Source organism: Platalea leucorodia (genome assembly GCF_965183815.1).
Source record: "Platalea leucorodia genome assembly, chromosome: 4".
In the NCBI taxonomy this organism is placed as follows: domain Eukaryota; kingdom Metazoa; phylum Chordata; class Aves; order Pelecaniformes; family Threskiornithidae; genus Platalea; species Platalea leucorodia.
In genome coordinates, this window is record NC_138826.1 from 114,518,311 (window position 1) to 114,535,701 (window position 17,391).

The window sequence follows — 17,391 nt, forward strand, 5'->3', positions numbered from 1 at the left end:
ATTCAACATGTCTATTAGCATATTTTAGCACACATCTGGTGCTGGACCTACCGGGTAGTGCTTCTGCATGTAGGAAAAAATTATTACAACAGTTGGAATGAAAACGTAGCTATTTAAAAAAAAAAACATTAAACAAGAAATTATTGTTGTTGGTCCTCTCTGAAGTGTAAACTTCCTTTTGTGGCTTCTATGGATTCTACAAAGTGATGGCAGACGAACAGTGTAATAAAAACCACTGCTGTCCTCAGTTGTCTGCTCTGGCCCCCTTTCAAAAGCCTAACCTGCTGCCCCCTCAGCACTCAGACAAGAGACATCAGCTGCTTTGCTGAAAAAGGGCTTTTTCGCATAAACCCGGCTTTGTCACCTGTTTAACCGAAGATGCTGGGCTGCACGTTCACCTGCTTAGGCGCGGGGATGCCGTCCCTTGCGAAGGACAGCGGGGGGTGGAAATTCTTACCCCCCTGCAGCAAGGCTTGTCACGCTGTCAGCAGCTCCTGCTTACGGACCGAGCCGGTCCCGACTGTCTCATTTAGTTCAGTTGTTTGGCTGGTAATTACAGAAAAATTTGGATATGCCACTGGTTGGTCTGAAAACTTTGACTATGGAAAATGAGGCTTTTCTAGGCTTTTCCAAAATAAATCACACTTTTACGTGATGAAACTGCCCTTGTAAGTACATTCTGTGCAGGTAAGAAGGCTAATTTTCACCTCCGTTTCCAAAGGTGAATAAATTTACTTTTGATGAATTGTAAGAAAAAATGAATAGCAGTAAAAATTACATTTAGCTAATTTTGCAGACAAAAACCAGCATAAAGATGTCTAAGTGTTATCAAATGTTTTCAATTTACTCTTGGCACAATTATTGCCATGCTTGAATTAGAAACGGAACAGATGCCAAACCAAGGAAGTAAGCGCATGGAAGCAAACTGTTGAAACTATAAAGAGATTAAATAACATTTCTGAAAATTGTATTTCTATTTGGAGATCTGAGTAAGGTTCCGGAGCATTACTTTGGTAGGCAGCTAAGAGCATAAAGCCAAACCAATGTAACTCCATCTGTGTGCAGCGCTTACATATAGCTTCTTATTTTATAGGGGACGTCTGAAATTTGACAAAGTTTAGGTGAGCGTACACACTAGCTTGTTTAGCTTCCTTAGTTACTGAAACAAGACAGGTACTTAAATAAATGTTTTGATTAATAACCAATTATATCAGCATTTCATAATTATCCTAATTAAGATGGCAACACGTTTGCAATAAGCAGGCCAATACGCTGATAAGCTCATCCTTAGTGTGTGTTAGATACTGGACTGATACGTGCCTGTCATTTTTACTGTTACGGTTTTGCCTCTTTGGGGTTTTCATGGTCTAGAAAATCTTCACAGATTCCCCTAAGCGCGTGAAAAATTATAGAGAAAATTACATTGATATAGTTTCCATAATCAGTTTAGAGTCTTCTGCTAAAGCAGACAAGCTTCTCTCCTCAGTCACGGCGGGGGACTGGAGTTACGGCACGAGACGCTACTATATTTTGCTGTAATAGTTTGGGGGGCAATGTTTTTGATCGTGTTTCTCGAGATTGCATCATTTTTTGTAAGCATATATATTCCACTGTTTCCAATTAATATCAGAACAAATTTCTGATTCTAACCTGTTTATGCAGGGTATATTGTTTGTATTTACCCCCTTTTTTTAAAAGATACTTTTTATTCTGAAGCATTTTTGGTGTTTCTCATTTTGTCCATGTGTCTATCTGTGGTGTATGTGCCAGCATCCAGAGGTTTAATTAAAGTAAAAACAAGTAGCAAGGAAGACGCACTGAAATTTGGTTTAAGTGTTTTGGAATGCGTGCTCACCATAGGTGCGGCGTAGCACTGTAATGCATCCGTATGATGGGTGACAAAACGAGTGACAGGGACACCACCTATTCCTCCAGCGTGCCCGCCAGGCTGGCCGCCACGCAGCAGCACGATTGTGGGATCTCAAACACAGAGCTGCCTTCTGAATTTCAAGCTCCCTATAATTTTCCTTGCTGACAAATGGGTATGAGATAGCAGCAGCAAACCTCCAACCATTAGTCACGCTGCTTTCCAGCAAGCAACAATTACACCTAATAGGTACTCTGTCATCTTGCTGCAGTTGAATTTTCTAAAGAATTCGCTAATAAGAACTTGGCCTATGCTTATGAGCACAATACACTACTTCAAAAAGCAAATGAACCAATAGCTTGACTCCAGTTTAGTAGCACATTGTCAGCTGTCTGTTAAAGTTTGCTGCACATTTATTAGTCTAGATGTCAGTTTTTACATCTAGTTTTGGGCTATGACTCCCCCCCCCAGTTTTGTCTTCATATCTATTTCCACATGAATGTTGCATTATGATTCAATGCATTTTTCTAGACATCCAGCATGTCCAGTAAGAAATTCAGAAATATGAAGATTTGTCTTAATTACTAACTACATTAAAGTAAGTGCACATTTGAAGATATTCAGCTATTTACATAGCTATCTAGCCTAATTAGCCTAATAAATCTTGCTAAGCCTGCCATGCAGGGAGCAGTGATGCTGCACTCCTAGGCGACTTTGGCATTTCACAGAGGTTGTGGTCAAGTTTCTCGGACCGAAAGCATGCCCCAGCATTTACTCTAGTAAAAGATCAGAGCACTCGTGGAAATGCTGTTCTTCCATTTTTTCAAGGTCCCCAAAAGTGAGAGTGTGAAAATACAGCTGTGGCTTATCTGAAGTGTAAGTTTATTGAATGAACTTAATATACTGTTCAGTTGGTATCAACAGCGTAGAAGCAAGATGAACTGGGTTGTAAAGCCTGCGAGGTTGAGACAGTGCCGTGAAGTGCCTAAAATCTCTCATTCTAGAGGTATTAAAATGCATAGGTTTTTCTCACTTACTGATACAAGTAATACATATCTGAGGGAGCTGAAGATGACCTTCGTACTCATAGGCCCATTCTGGTTACACCAGCCTGCGTACATACGGGCAGATTTGTACCTGGATTTCAGTCTGGGCTTGGATGTTAGTTGACTGCTGCTCAAATACGTGCTGTGAAATGATCTTTCTGTGCTTTGACACAGATGCCATTTTCCCCATCACGCCCAGAAATACAGTTTGAGGGTACGCTCTCACAGTAGTGAAACTTGAATCATCTGAGGAAAAATCCTTTAAGCGGAGTTGGCTGGATATAGAAAATTTATTCTCCACTGCTGTTGAGATGAACATTGGACCTAATTCAGTCTGGTTTACAATTTGCAAAAAATGAAACAAAGGAGGAGACACCCAGAGTGCTAGGAGCAAGCTTATTCTGAGGCTGATCACTTGCAGCTCAAATGAAAATAGTTTTTGAAGCGAAAAAAATCTCATCTCAAAACCTGGTTTGTCTGCTAATACATCATATACAAAACTTCACAGAGCAATTTGATCTGGCAGCAGCCTGCCAGATAAAGTTTAACGTGGTGGCTACTCCGTTCTTCCCACCGCGCCAAGGAGACTCGCAGGTATGACTGAGCGGAGCGGAGAGCGGCAATGCGAACGCCCCAGGAAACGAGGGCTCACCTTCTCTTTACTTCTGTGCCCACTTGCCGCTTACACCAGGCCTTGGGAGAACTTCAGTCTGCACCTGAGCCGCAGCTGCGCCAGCTCTAGATGCCAAGGGCACGGCTGGGGGGGGGAGCTCTTATTTGTGGCAATAAACTCCACGTTCTAGGCCATGCTGCCTTTTGCTTTGGAGGGAGCCAACCTGCTGGCAAAGGCGCTGTTCCCAACTTCCCTTATTTCCAGGCAAAAGCCTTTCTCAGACGCCGCCCGCGGGGCCGCAGGGATCCCCTCAGCCGGCCCCGCCGCCCGCAGCGCCAGGCGGCGGCGGGGAAGCCCCCGAGCTGAAAGCTGATGCAACCCAGCTCCCGGCTCGCCAGCGCCTCCGGGCCCCGCCGTAATGCGCCACAGCTCGACCACCCGGATGGCGGAGAAGCGGCTCGCCGGGACGCGGCCACTCAGCCCCGGGCCTCACCCTCCGGCTGCCGCTGCCGCGGCCGGGCCCCGCCCGCCATCGCTCGGGGCGGCTGCCTGCCCTGCCCCCGCCTGGCGGAGCGCGCCCGGCGCTCCCCGCCACACCCGCCGGGGCTGGGGACCGGGACCGGGACCGGCCCTGCGCCGAGCCGAGCGCCGCCTCCCCGTCCCCATCCCCGTCCCCGCTGCCGCCGCCCCGCAGCTGCGCCCGCCCTGACAGCAGCCCCCCTCCCTTCGCCCCCGCTCTCTGACTGCGCACTCAGCCGAGCCCGCCGCCCCCAATCCCCTGAGAACCCGCCCCCTCCTCGCCCTGCGATTGGTCGATCACGCTGTCTCTCCGGCGCCTTCCCTGCCTATTGGGCGAGGCGGGGCGCCCCCCGCCCCTCCCGGTTCTGTCGGTTGAGGCGAGCCGAGAGTAAATAGAAGCAGGAGCCCAAAATGGCGGAGCCGCCGAGCCCTGGTTGTGGCGCGGCGTCGCCCGAGCAGGAGCCGTTCGGCGCCAGGCCGGCCCCGGACGCGAAGGCTTCCCGTGGGTCCCAGCCAGCCGCCAAGAAGATGAAGGGAGCCGATGAGAGGAGCCTGAAGGGCACTAAGCGCGTCAACGGTGAAGGGGGCGGCGGGAGCGGCAACGGCGGGAGCGGCAAGCAGTCGCTGCCGGCGGTCGTGCCGAGCTACAGCAACCCCGCGGCGTGGGGCTTCCCCCCGCTCCCTTCTGGCCCCTCCGGGGGGGCGGCGGGCTTCGCTTTCCCCTCTCCGCTGTCCCGGAAGCTGCTGTCGCCCGCCGTTTTGCTGCCCTCGTCCGCCTCCCCCTCCTCTTCTTACCAGCAGCACCAGCACCGCCACCACCGGCACCGCCTGGCTCTGGCCGTCGAGGCGGGCAGCGGCGGGGCGGCTGGCGCTGGCGGCGGGAGCGCCAAGCCGAAGAGGCCCAAGGAAAAGCGGGACAAGGAGAGGAGGAAGCACGGGGCCCTGCCCGTGGTCGCGGCGGTGGGAGATGGCGGCGGGGGCCTGAGTGCGGCGGGCCGGGAGGAGAACGGAGAGGTGAAGCTGCTGTTGCCGAAAGGTGAGGGGCGGGCGGCGTGGCTGTGCGCGGCCCGCGGGGATCGCTCGCTGCCCGCAGCCTGAGGGGCGGGAAGGGGAGGGAGGGGGGATGGTGAAGGCTGGAGGAGATCGGGAAGGGGCGAGCCCGGGCTGGGCAGGGTGGGTATGGTGCTGTACGTGAAGGTGCCCGCAGCTGCCGTCAGGGAGCAGGAAATGGTTGTGATGCTCGGGTCGGGCCGTTAGCATGGCTGCCTGCCCCCGCCCCGCCTCGGCGCGCCGGCCCGGGCAGCGCCGCTTCCCGCGGGCCTTACCTGGCTGCCCCCCCGCCCTGCCCTCCGCGGGGCCGGGGCAGCCAGGCCTGGGCGCCGCCGGCTGGAGCCGGGGAGGAGGCCGCTGGCGTTGTGTAAGTTTGTGGAGAAGGCAGCGGCGGCTTAGTCTGCCGTCAATCCTGTCAAAAAAGGGGGTGTGGAGTTAGCGATGGCGTCAGCTAGAAGCTGCCAGAGGCCTTAGGTTTTCTTACCTATTAGGGAAATAAGGGTGCCTAGTAATTTGCTAGAGATCTGCGAACAAAATTGAATTTTTGTCCTTGCTGTGGGGGAAAACCGGAGGAGACTACATGTTACAAAAAAACCCCAGTTTTAAAATAAAATCCCGAATGATCTCATTTGTTAGGCTGTTAATTTTTACAGGCTAAGTCATCGAGTACCAGGGAGCATGCAGTTAAAATTTAGGTGCTTAGACTTTTGAAATCTCATTTAGTTGCTGCTTCAGGTTTGCTTTATTTCCTGAAGATCACTGGGCTAAAATCTTACAAGTGCTCGAGGCCTTCAGGAGAAGGGGAGGAGTGCTGGGTTAGTTTATTAATGGGGCTGGACAAAAATGGCCATACCAGGTAAGACAAGATATTAGGCTGGATTCTTGCTGAGATTCTTGCTAACTGTGATTAACGGTAGATGCATAGGAAGTGAAAGACAATGCATGAATATATGAAGACAATACAAGAATATATGCTTTTATTTCCAGTGTATGCTTTCCCAGTCTCCAGTGACCTTAAACCAGATGTTGATGCTTTTGCATTTACATCGAAATATGAAGAACTTGAAACATTCACTCCATTACCTAGTTTAAGCAAGTATCTTTCAAAGGAAAGATAAATTATAGCTGTTATGTAGGCTTAGTTTACTTTGCTTGTGGTCTATATCTGTACTTGTAGGATGAGCCAAGCTTGTAGAGAACAATTGTTATTATCAGTATGCCTTTTTGTCTATTGATCACATTGTCTGCATTTTCTGCTAGTTTTTGCTAGTGTCTTTTCTCTGATTCACTTACCTTTGAGTATTTTTTTTTTTTAATTACTGGTTCTTTTTGGTTGGCATGTTGCACATATCTTTTTGTTCTTGGGATCTTCATTGCTGGTGTATAAGTGGGCTTTAAGTATGTCATTTCAGTGCTTTCAAGTATTTCATTTTAGTTTTTTTTTTTTTCCTTCTTCCTGTCCAAAAGATGACTTAGGAAAAATCTTCAGAAATGATACTGAGTGCACATTTGGTGTTGGTGAAGCCTTCTTGCTTTCAAGGATAGCTGCTAAGAAACTCCCTCAATATCTTCCAAATAAAGCTATGGAAATAATACCCATATTCACTCGGATTGTCTTAGTGTCTTACCAGTGTTACACAATCGTGTTAATAAATCTCTGAGAACAATAATACAAGAACAGGATGAAATGTTTTTTGCACATTGGTAAAAGAAATGGTAACAGTCATGGTGTCAACTGAATAATTATTAATTTAACCCTCCTGGAAGCAATGATTAGTCTTTCAAGAGGAGATTCTGCACCTTCTATCTGGAAAGAATATTTTCTCAGAACTTGTATACTGACAGGCACAAGTACTTGACATTTTAGTTGCTGTTTGCTCAGAACAGATCTTCTCACCTTTCATTTATTTCTTGAAAACCTAATTACAGGCAACAAATAACATTTTCCATGGCGAATGATGCCTGTATGGCATCTGGGTCTCGAGATTTCTGTTTAGAGGAAGTGGTTTCTATAGCTAAAATTATGTGGTGTACTTTCCTATATAAATGAAAAAATGTATATTCATTAAACTGTATATTTTTGCAGAGAAGGCTGTAAGAAAGTGAGGGATGCAGTGAGTCTTCTGCTGAGAGCAACCAGCCTTTTAAAAGTGGTTCTGTATTTGACTGTAGATTAAAGAACAGGTTAGTGCGGTTAATCCTGTGAATAATTTACTTTTCAGAGAGGAAAGGAGAAATGCAGTTATGATGCAGGGAGAAAAGAATGACTGGGGGGGGCATACAGAATTCTAAGTAGAGAGGAAAACTAAGAATGATATATTAGGGTGGGAGGGTGGAATAGGCAGAACTTGTGCATTGGGATTGCTGGGACTATGGCATAGATTAGAAGAAGATACTGTAGGGACGCTGGTTGCAGCAGTGTGAGTGAATGTGGAATGAGTGAATTTGAGATGCTGACATGAAAGAGGGAGGAAATGGCATGCAAAAACTGTGTAAGAGGGAGATGATTCTGATCTTGCTTTGGGACAAAAACCATGTATGTAGGTGCTGTAGAAAAGGCAAGGAAGATTAGAAGAAGGGTAGGATAAAAGGAGAGTGGAAAATTTAGGCAGTCCACAGGTATGACATCAGGGTGAATTTAGAGGGTTTTGTATAATAAGAAAACCTGAGAGGCTTGCATGCATGGAATATATAGGGGGAAAGAAGGAGTAAAATGTACCCCTTTTGGTGTAATGAGATGAGTTCATAGAAGCTGTAATATGTGCAGCCGGTAATACTTTCTAAAAATCAACCTAATGCACGGAAGTGCAGTTTCGTTTCCCTCGAGTCTGCAGTTAGACAACCATTTTGCTTTTGGTGCTGTTGAAAATAAGCAGCAACATGGAATTGACAGTATTGATTGTTTTTCTCTCGTAGCATTCAGAACTGATAAACATATCAGTGTTGCACCTGCCAGAAAGAAAATTGTGCAGATGAGGAGACTAAAGGTGCAGAAGTCTCTAAAAGAGCCAAAATTATCAAAAGATAAGCAGGTGGAATGGGTGAGATTTTCTTGATTGTTTTGAGGCTCTGAAGATGGAAAAACTCCATCCTCCTCTTTACAGCCGAAGTGGAGATGCGTTGCACGTGGGTACACGGGATGGAGTGGAATTCCCAATTGAACTTTGTACTGATAAGGGTGCCAGTGTCTATGAATGGGGAGGAGTCGCGTTTCTAATCAGCGAGGTATGTGCGCACTCTGCTACACAGCAGTTATGACACTCAGAGAAAAAGCTTTACCCTGGTGAGAGAGAGGGAGGGCCTGCACGGACCTTAGTACTGGAGAAAATGGGGAATGAAGCTAGGGGGATCGGGGGAAGAATGGCAGAATTTGTCTCATGGGATTGCTGGGACTGTGGCGTAGACAAGATAATACAGGGAATCAGGCTGCGTAGTGATGCGGAGTGAATGAATGTGATATCTCGACTTGGAAAACTGTCATCATAGGACTTTGAGTGGTACCAATAGCATTTTCCTAATTCTAGTTTAATTACTGTGATGATGATAAGGGATATTGACACTGAGGAGAAAATTGTGAGAAGATCTTTTACCTACGATTCAGAAAGCTGATTATAGGAGCTGATGTTTGTTCTTGGCTTGCAATAGTGATTACTAGGCAAGAGGACCTGGTTTTGAGGCACCTTTCTTTCCCAAGTGATAGGAAGATGTTAAGCTTGGTTATAGCCAAGATGGATGATGTGCTTAAAGCTCTTTAAAATTTTTGTGTGTTCTTCCTTGAACAAGCCTTCACTTACAGATTTCTCTAGTCTTCTAATTCATTGGAAAGACCTTTAACTTGCAGAGTCATAACCAGGCCTTACAGCTTACATTTCAATTAAATGAATGGAGTTGAGTGAGCCCTTCTGAGATGATGATCTAGCATGCAGAGAATCTGGAAGAACATTTTGCCACATGCATGATTTGTTCTGCAGATACGAGGTTCAGGCTGTTTAAAACAAGCTTAAATTTCACTTGTCAAGTACATTCTGATAGTGGAATTAGAAGTTGTGTAACTATTTTTATTTTAAAACGGTGTGAATCTGACAGAAATGATTGCTGTTCCAGTTTATGACCATGCTGATTCAGTTAGTCATTTAACTGATACCCTGCTCTAGCAGTTCATGGTTGAAATCGTTTTCTTAACAGTGCAAGGCTCAGCTCAGCCACTCCCCACTTCATCAGATGATGCCTGCCCGAAGTTTTTTGTTTTGGTCCATAGACTTGCTGTACAGTGTGATCCAGATGCATGAACCATCTTTTCTGTTTTTCTTGCCATTCTGTGTACGGTTTCCCTTTCCCTCAATTTTTTTTTTTTCTTTGGTGATCCATTTGCTGATAAGATTACCTTAGTGTGCAAGCAATTACAAAATGAGACTGGTATTTTTGACTTGCAGATGGGAGTTCCCCGTATGAGCAAGCAAGCTGAACATGGTACTGCAGCTCTTGTTTTAATTCCAGTCTTTTTTTTTTTTTTTTTCTTTTTCTCCTGCTGTCTTTGAAGGATAGATTAGATTAGATTTCAGGTGGGCATTTACCAGTGATTCTTCTGGTAATTTTGTTGCTTTGGGTTGCATGACACTTCTGGGTGTTAAGCTTTCAAGAAATTGCACCTCTCAGGCTAGTTAAGTTCGGTTTGGATCTAGAGGGATGCTCATTTCATAGTCTGACTTCCCGAAGTAGGTTGGAGAAAGTTTTGGATCTTCTTCTTTTCCCCTTCTTTAGAGCTGGGACCATGCATCTTGCTCGTTAGGTTGTCCTTTTTCTTCTGCTAAACATTTCCTTCTTCTGTTTACTCCTATTTCCTTTGCCTTTTTTTCATACTGTGTGGCTTGACTCACTTCCCCCTCCCCCCTGCCAAACGCCTAAAATTCAGCAGTCATTTTCATGCTTGTGAGGCCTCTTGATCACTCTCTTCTGAATTCCTTAATATATTTCTGTTCAGATACCACACTATAATCAGCAGTTTCTAGAAAATGTTTAGAGTTTTAAGTGTGGTATACGAGAAGAGTGACTCCTCAGATTTCTTTCGATGTCTGAGATTTATATGCAGTTTAGGTTTGAGAGCTGATAGTGACATTAATGTAAGCATTCAATGTTGAGATGAATTTGGAGGAGTGTATCTTTCTCCTGAGGGACCCTGTCCCCTTTTTGTTTCTGTGAAATAACCATGAAGCTTTGCTAGATGGTAAAACAATCTGTCCTTTTCTAAGCTGGAGAACAAAGAAAGCCCCTCCTGTACCCCAGAATCCAGCTCTGTGTGTAATTTACGCAGCAGAAACTTATTCTGGTTGTAGAATAATAAATAATTTTTTTTAGTTGAAACAAGATCAGTAGGCTGAAACATCAGATCCGAAACCTCTTGTAGAGGCCTTGTTTGCAGCTGTCACGTTCTCCACTACCAGTTTCTGATGCAACTTCCCAGTGCTTGCGCTTAAACTTGGCTCACTCAGTTCTACATGTAGAAGGTCTCCTTTAAAAGTGCAACAATTAGAGGAATTGCAAAGATTAGATTGAAATTTCTTGAAGTGTTTTGATTCTGAAAGGGGTCTGTCTTCCTTCCCATTCACTGGAGGCCTTGGGGAAATGTTCTTGCCTGGTAGGGGGATTTCTTTAGTCATATCTTGGATGTTAAATTTTCATTTCTGAAAGGAATGTCAGCCAAATATTCCTGGTTATTGGAATGAGAAAGCTATCATGATTTTTTTTTTTTTGGTGTCTCCAAAATACTGTATGGGTTTTTTCATGTTCATTATGTGAGGCAGCGTGCTCTCCAGTGTACCTTGTATGACTTAATAAAAGTGCAGGTGTCAAAACCGTTAACATAGTGGTGTTAAACGTACTTCATGTATCTGCATAACCAGACAAACATGGCTTCTTGAGGTTTTATTTTTATGGGTATTTGTATAAAGGGAGGAGAGTGCCGATGGAAAGAACAGTGACTGATGTTCTTGTACTCCCCTCCTCCTCCCCTTTCTCTTCAGTTACAATACTGTTGGTGTTAACCATCTTGATGGTGTCCGTTAGCAGTAGTTTGTAAATATTTTGCCTGATGTGCAGTGACAGCCCTTAAATCAAAGGGAGGAGAGAGGCAGAATACTTTGAACATAATCTATGACTGACTGCTAATGTGGGTTACCATCTGGAAAACTGATGCAAAGCAGCTGCAACTTTTGGCATCTGACAAGGTTGTAAAGCTCGCCTCTTTCAGTGCTGAAACGGACTTGCTCGGGCTCTGCATCGTCTTCAAGGTGCGGATTTCACAATGTAACAGGGACCACGTTGCATGTAATCCACTACAGAACGTTTCCCACTTGACTCATTCTCTGCGCACTTGATTTACCTTTTTGACTGTAGAAAGCTTGCAAAGATCTGGTTAAATTTCTGAAATCTGAATGGTGTCATCTGTAAATTTGTGTTCCTTTATTACTACTTGAGAAATAACTGCAATCGTTATGAGAAGGTATCTACCTAGTTAGGAAACAGAAAACTTTTTCTGTAGCCTTTAGTCGTAAATGGCTGTTTGCCTTATAAATGCAGTATATATTCCATTTCTTTTATTTATGTACTTAACCCAACATGCAGGAAAGGTAGAAGCTTTTGGATTTGAGGAGGAAGTATGCATATCACTCTGAATTAATTCAGTTAATCGTGTGGATTCATTGTAAAGTGAAAACATTCTTCAGATGCCATTTAGGAAGGTGAGGTGCAACACTTCTTCATAATGGAATTCTTCCTGTCTGTATATAGCACTTTTTAAAAAATACTGCTGTTGCTGCATTTCATTCATGGGTGTACTGTTTCTATGACATTAAAACGAAAGAATATGGACTTTGTGGTGACACTCATATTGTGACCTGAATGAAACATGTAGAAATCTCTTAATTCCTTGCGTGTTGTATTTCCTCCAAACAGGGATACTTATTCCTACAGAACTCTGTATTTTAAAAAGTTTACACATGGCATTGGCTTATTTAGTAGAGTAAAAAAATAACTCTACAATAATAGAGACTTTTTTTTTTCTTCAGGCAGCAGAGCTTGAAAGCTAAGGAGCAAGCATAACTGTTACTGGACCTTCCATAGCTGATTCCTACTTTGCCTGGCATTTCTTTTCTTTTCGTTGTTTTTTTTGTTTGTTTTTTTTTTTTTAACCCTAATAGTGAGCATTTACAAACTCTGTTTGGTCTGTGACCAGTTATTTCCTGAGCAGTGTATTTCTCGTCAAAAGCATATAAAGCAAAAGGGCATTTTGGTAGGGGAAAAACTTCATTGAAAAATGCAGGGTTCTTCCATCTTTACTCTGGGATACTAATGACTTCAAACTTTTGGCTTTTAGTTCTAGTGTATTTAGAGGTATGTAAAGGAATAGGAAGTCTGTGTGCATGCGTGAAGAGCACGTAGTACAATGAGTAATGATTTGAGAAGACTCGAAGGGTTACTATGCTACAATAATGTTTGTATGTATGCATGAAAAGTTTGTATGTAATAATTATTGTGTTTTAGTCGTGATTGTCCCTAATGTAGTTGTTAAAAACACAATGGAAAATATGGATTTATGTGAAGAGACCTGAATATATCATCTGCTCTTTGGAGCTAGTCCCTAAAATTCATCAAATGAACAATAAGATAATGTTTTGAGGATTGCTGACGACTTTGGTTGTTGAATGTCACAAGGAAGCTGTTGCAGCAGTAGTAAGCATTGGGCTAAGGAGAAGTAGCTGTCAGCTGTCTCAGTACAATATAGTGAGTAGAAACAGAGACATCAGTTTTCCAGCTGTGTTCTGGCCAAGTTGAGAGCTACTGCATTGCTGAGGGTTTTGGATGATTTTAAGGATTTTGGTATGAGTGATTTGCTGATATAATAGTAGAGGACTGGTATTTTCCCAGAGAGACTTGTTTCATTGCATTTTTTGTTGGTATCTTATATGGCTATTAGGTATTCTTTTCTGTCACTTCAGATGTGATTCATGGCACCATGATTGACTTTTTCTCCTGTTGGAAGAATCTGGTTACCAACTTTTAAGATTTGGTATGTTCTCCCGTTTCAAAGTAGAGCAGACATAAGAGGCATTTTTTGTATCTGTTTTGATTCAATAATAAAAAAAAATCACCAACAAAAAAAAAATCACCCAAAAAAAAAAAAAACCAACAGATGAAATGTTAGACAAATCCTCATATTCAGTACCTGACTAACGGTTTTATTATCCCTTACCAGAACAACTTTTTTAAAAGGGAGAGAGCAAATAACTCAGCTTAAATATAACTGAAGTTTATGTTGCTAGAATGTTTCCTTTTTTTTTTTGATATCTACTGAAGTGGAGAAACAGTTATTGAAATGTAATATGTAATTTTACTTCACTTGAAAATTCATCAACATTATACATATCCCCTATCCCCCCAAAAAATCCAAACCCGCCACCAAACAAACATACACCAAAACAAAATACCCACACCCCTGTGGAAGAAGTTCCAATAAAGGACCACAACTATTTGGTAAGTTGTTCCTGTGACTAACTTGTGCCTTTGTTTACCAAAAAAAAAAGGAACTGTAATATGATCATTTATGGACTAGGGATGTCAGACTTTAGCTTCTAGTCAGTGGTACATGTATATATGTTGGTTTTTTAGAATGAAGACCTTTTTATTAAAACTTGTCTTCCATGTTTCAGTTAAATTACCCCTTCACCTTACTTTGAACTCAAAGTATCTCCTCATTAGCATATGAAACTTAAATTTGTTAATTGCTTTTCTGAAGCTTCAGTTTTTCATCGTTGTGAAAACTGAAACTAACTGAAACTATTCCAGTGGCCACTGCAATGCTGCGACATACTGAAGTAATAGCTGTTGGTACTTGATGTTCTCTTGTCACGATCACTGACTGTTTGGGTTACGTTATTTCCCTGGGGACTCATTTCATCCTGTTCCCTCAGCAGCTTAAGCCTTTTTTTTTTTTTTAACTTGTTAGTAGTATTGGTGAAAGCTAATTGCAGAATATTCTGTGGACACGGAAAGGTTAGTAGAAACATGTCTCTACCTTTTACTACTTTGAGATGCTGTTGCCCTACAAATGAAGTGGAGACCTAAGGTTTTGGATCAGTAGTAGCTGGTAAACCTCAAAAAAGCTATAGAAAAGCATTCCAACTTCTCTTAACTTGTTCAACAGAACAAGTTTTGTCTTGTTTTCCCTTGCCAACCTCACTTACTGGTTGCTTATTCTATGACATGTAGATTGGAAATTGCTTAATGTTGGAGGCATTTGTTTCGAAGCTGGATTTTTGTGAAGAATTTTCATGTTTCTTGGTTGAGAAAGTGCGATTTGGACTCAAATTATGTATGGCTGGATGGGATTGATACCTTCTATTTGAGAGGACACTCAGAGAGATCCTGATCTGTGGCATTTTGGAAAGTGCCAAAGAGCTGTAGCCCGTGTTGAACTGTACCAACTTTATTGGGCAGCATCATATGGTGGCAGCAGTTAGTATGGAGACTGTACTTGTAGAATTGCACTTGCCCTTCCTTGTTAGATATCTGTGCCATAGGCATGTCTTAATCATGTTTCTTGACTATAGTGACTATTGGATGCTTCTAAATGTACTGACTTTGCAGAGCCAGCATAGCTAAGTTGCAATAGATTTTGTAGTAAACTCAATCTTAAAATAATTTGGTTGATTTTTTTATCTCTGCATCCCATTGAAAGCTGTGAAATGGAATATCTATCACTGAGGAGAATGATCTGCAGAATTTTGTTTGAGAATTGCGTTTGAGTTCTGCCAGCCAGACTAGAAAATACTAACTTTTACTCATAAACTGAAGACATTTCAACTAAGAATTAAGACCCAAGTGTTATTCCGTGGAATGATTCTCATTTTGACATAGTTTTTTCTTTTTTTTTTATATTACGTCTTTGTTTCAGTATTTATTGATGCTTTTTTTAAGGAGAACTCTACTATCTAGTGCTTATCTATTCTGTGGGCTTTGAGGGAGGAAGCCTGAGAATTTGTACATTTAAATTGGGATTCTCAACTGTTCTTTACTTGCCTCAGGCTGTACACTGGTTTTGTTATAGTACTGTGATTTCTAAAAGGGGAATAGTTATGTTTAATTTGTTTCAAACCTTCCTCAGCTGCATTTACATTATATTCGCAGTGCTTCAGGTATGATTTGCTTGTGGCTGTTGCTGGAGGAGGTCACAGGTCACTTCATTGTTTCTTTTGTCTGGAACATCTCACCATTGACTCTGCTAATTGCTTGATGTGAAAATAAACTAGAGGCTCTTCAAAAGGTTTCAGCTTGTTCTCTGTCCTTACTTATGTGTTGGTTCTAACAAAACTGGAAGATTCATTGGCCTGCGATGCTATTCATGAGCCTGCAATAAAGGATTCTTTCAGTCTTTCTCTCATCCTCTTTCAACAATGCTCAGCATTTGTATATGCTCTTCAGTCTTTGATTCATAAGTGATAGCAGAAGTCAACTGTGCTTCTTAACAGTATGCAAATGTTGAGATAAAATCTAGGTCCTCCCATGATAATTATACTCCTGGCTGAGTTGAACATTCAGTGCAGGTTACAAATGAAGCCTGCTGTTACTGCCTACTTGCTGAGAGTGTCTGCTTTCAGTGTTACTTAAACTCAACTCCTGTTACATAATCTATTTCCTACTTCGTATTTCTTAAGTTGCAGGGGATTTACAATTTGGGTGTTTCTTTTGGGGGAGAGGCAGGCTGGAGAGGAAGATTCATGTCTGCTTAACCTAATTCTAGAAAGTACAGGTTTGTGTTGCTTAGGAAAACTTGTTTGGATTCCATGGTCTGCTATACAGACAAATCTGCTTTGTCATCCCTTCTCTTTGAACCGTTAGAGGGCTGTTCTTGGATGTGGTTGTTTCAGTCACTTAGAACTAAGACTTCCAGACAGTTTTAAGCACAGCTACCTTATTCCTTATTATTTTTGTGCCAGCATAGTTTCTATTCTCTCTGCTGCTTATCTTGATCTGTGGATAAACAACAGATGTATCTCAATTGCCATCTCTTCTGGCCTTTATTTTCTTTCTTAGGCTCTTTCCAAAATACTGTTCTTCATCCTAACAACTGCTAGAGTTCAAGTTCTGTAGCCTTACTAGAAAACTCCTAAAAGAAAAGATGTGAGTGCTGTAGAGTCATTGTTACAGTATTCATTTATGTGGATTGTTGCCAACCCTTTGCACTTTTTGTTTAACTATTAGCATGCTTCATAAATAGTTTGGTTATGGGACGCTCTATATTGTCTTGAATTGTAGGCTATATTGTATTGAATTGAAGGCTTTGGTTCGGTTCTGAGGAATATTTCTGATTTGTTAGTAGTGAAGATACCTGCTTCTTCTATTTTTATGTGAATGCTTGAGGAAAAGTGATTGGCTTTCTCTTTGCTTCCACGTGGGGTTTATAATGCAAGTACCATAAATAAAACATCAGGATTGTCTTTCAGCTGTATTATTGAGAAAGCATTCTGAAGCATAACATTATGTAGAAGCTTGAACTCAGATTTCTTCTTCCCTGCGGAGGTTAAAAAGCCCAGTGAACTCTTGGAGCAGGTACTTGGATTCAGGCCAAGAAACTAGGCATGAAGTGCTGGCTGCATCTAAGCCTAGTAAAATATGACTTCTCTAAATGCTTGGCCTCAAAAGTAAATCTAAACTTGTCTTAAAAAGATTACTCCTTGAAATTATGAATTCCTCTGGGTCTGGTATTTTTCATGTAGAAAGCATGCCTAAAGGCTCTGCTTTTGTATGACAATGATTTAAAAACATGGAGTGACTTGACAAGGAAGTAAATGAATAATGAGACTGCTCAGGTAAGCTGTTGCTGATTGTAGGTAAGCAAGGGAAGCACCAGTGCGTTATATCTGCTGTGCAAATACAGTGCATTTCATGTGTTTCTATTAATTACATCTTACTGCTATTAATGCATTAGTGTAGCCTGTGAACTTAATTTGTCAGCTGCAAAATCTTTTACATTAAGTCTTCATTCCAAGCTACTTTCAAAAGCCTTTAAGTTTAGACTGTGGGAAGATAGTTATGTGAAGTTTCTAGTGTATACGCGCACCCAGGAAAACACAACCCTTACTCTTTTTCCCCATTGCTTATCTCATGTGGGTAATTTGAATTTCAAGAAATAAGAGCCGACTGTAGATGCAAAATAAGAGCAGAGGGTAGTAGGAATAAGCAAAAATTGTTAAAGTTAACATGCTGAATTGTTGCATGCAGTTGTAACATGATAGAAACAA

General features: G+C 42.5%; 1 protein-coding gene across 3 annotated transcripts in view; it reads left to right on the top strand.

The window, feature by feature from the left end:
* The first annotated feature begins 4,428 nt into the window (after window positions 1–4,428).
* RSBN1L (round spermatid basic protein 1 like) overlaps window positions 4,429–17,391 on the top strand; it is a 49,657-nt gene continuing 36,694 nt past the window's right edge. For all 3 annotated transcript variants that reach the window (XM_082310829.1, XM_082310831.1, XM_082310830.1), the window contains exon 1: window positions 4,429–5,081. In XM_082310829.1, coding sequence (XP_082166955.1) covers window positions 4,457–5,081 — 625 coding nt within the window. In that variant the 5' untranslated portion in view covers window positions 4,429–4,456. The remainder of the gene's footprint in view (window positions 5,082–17,391) is intronic.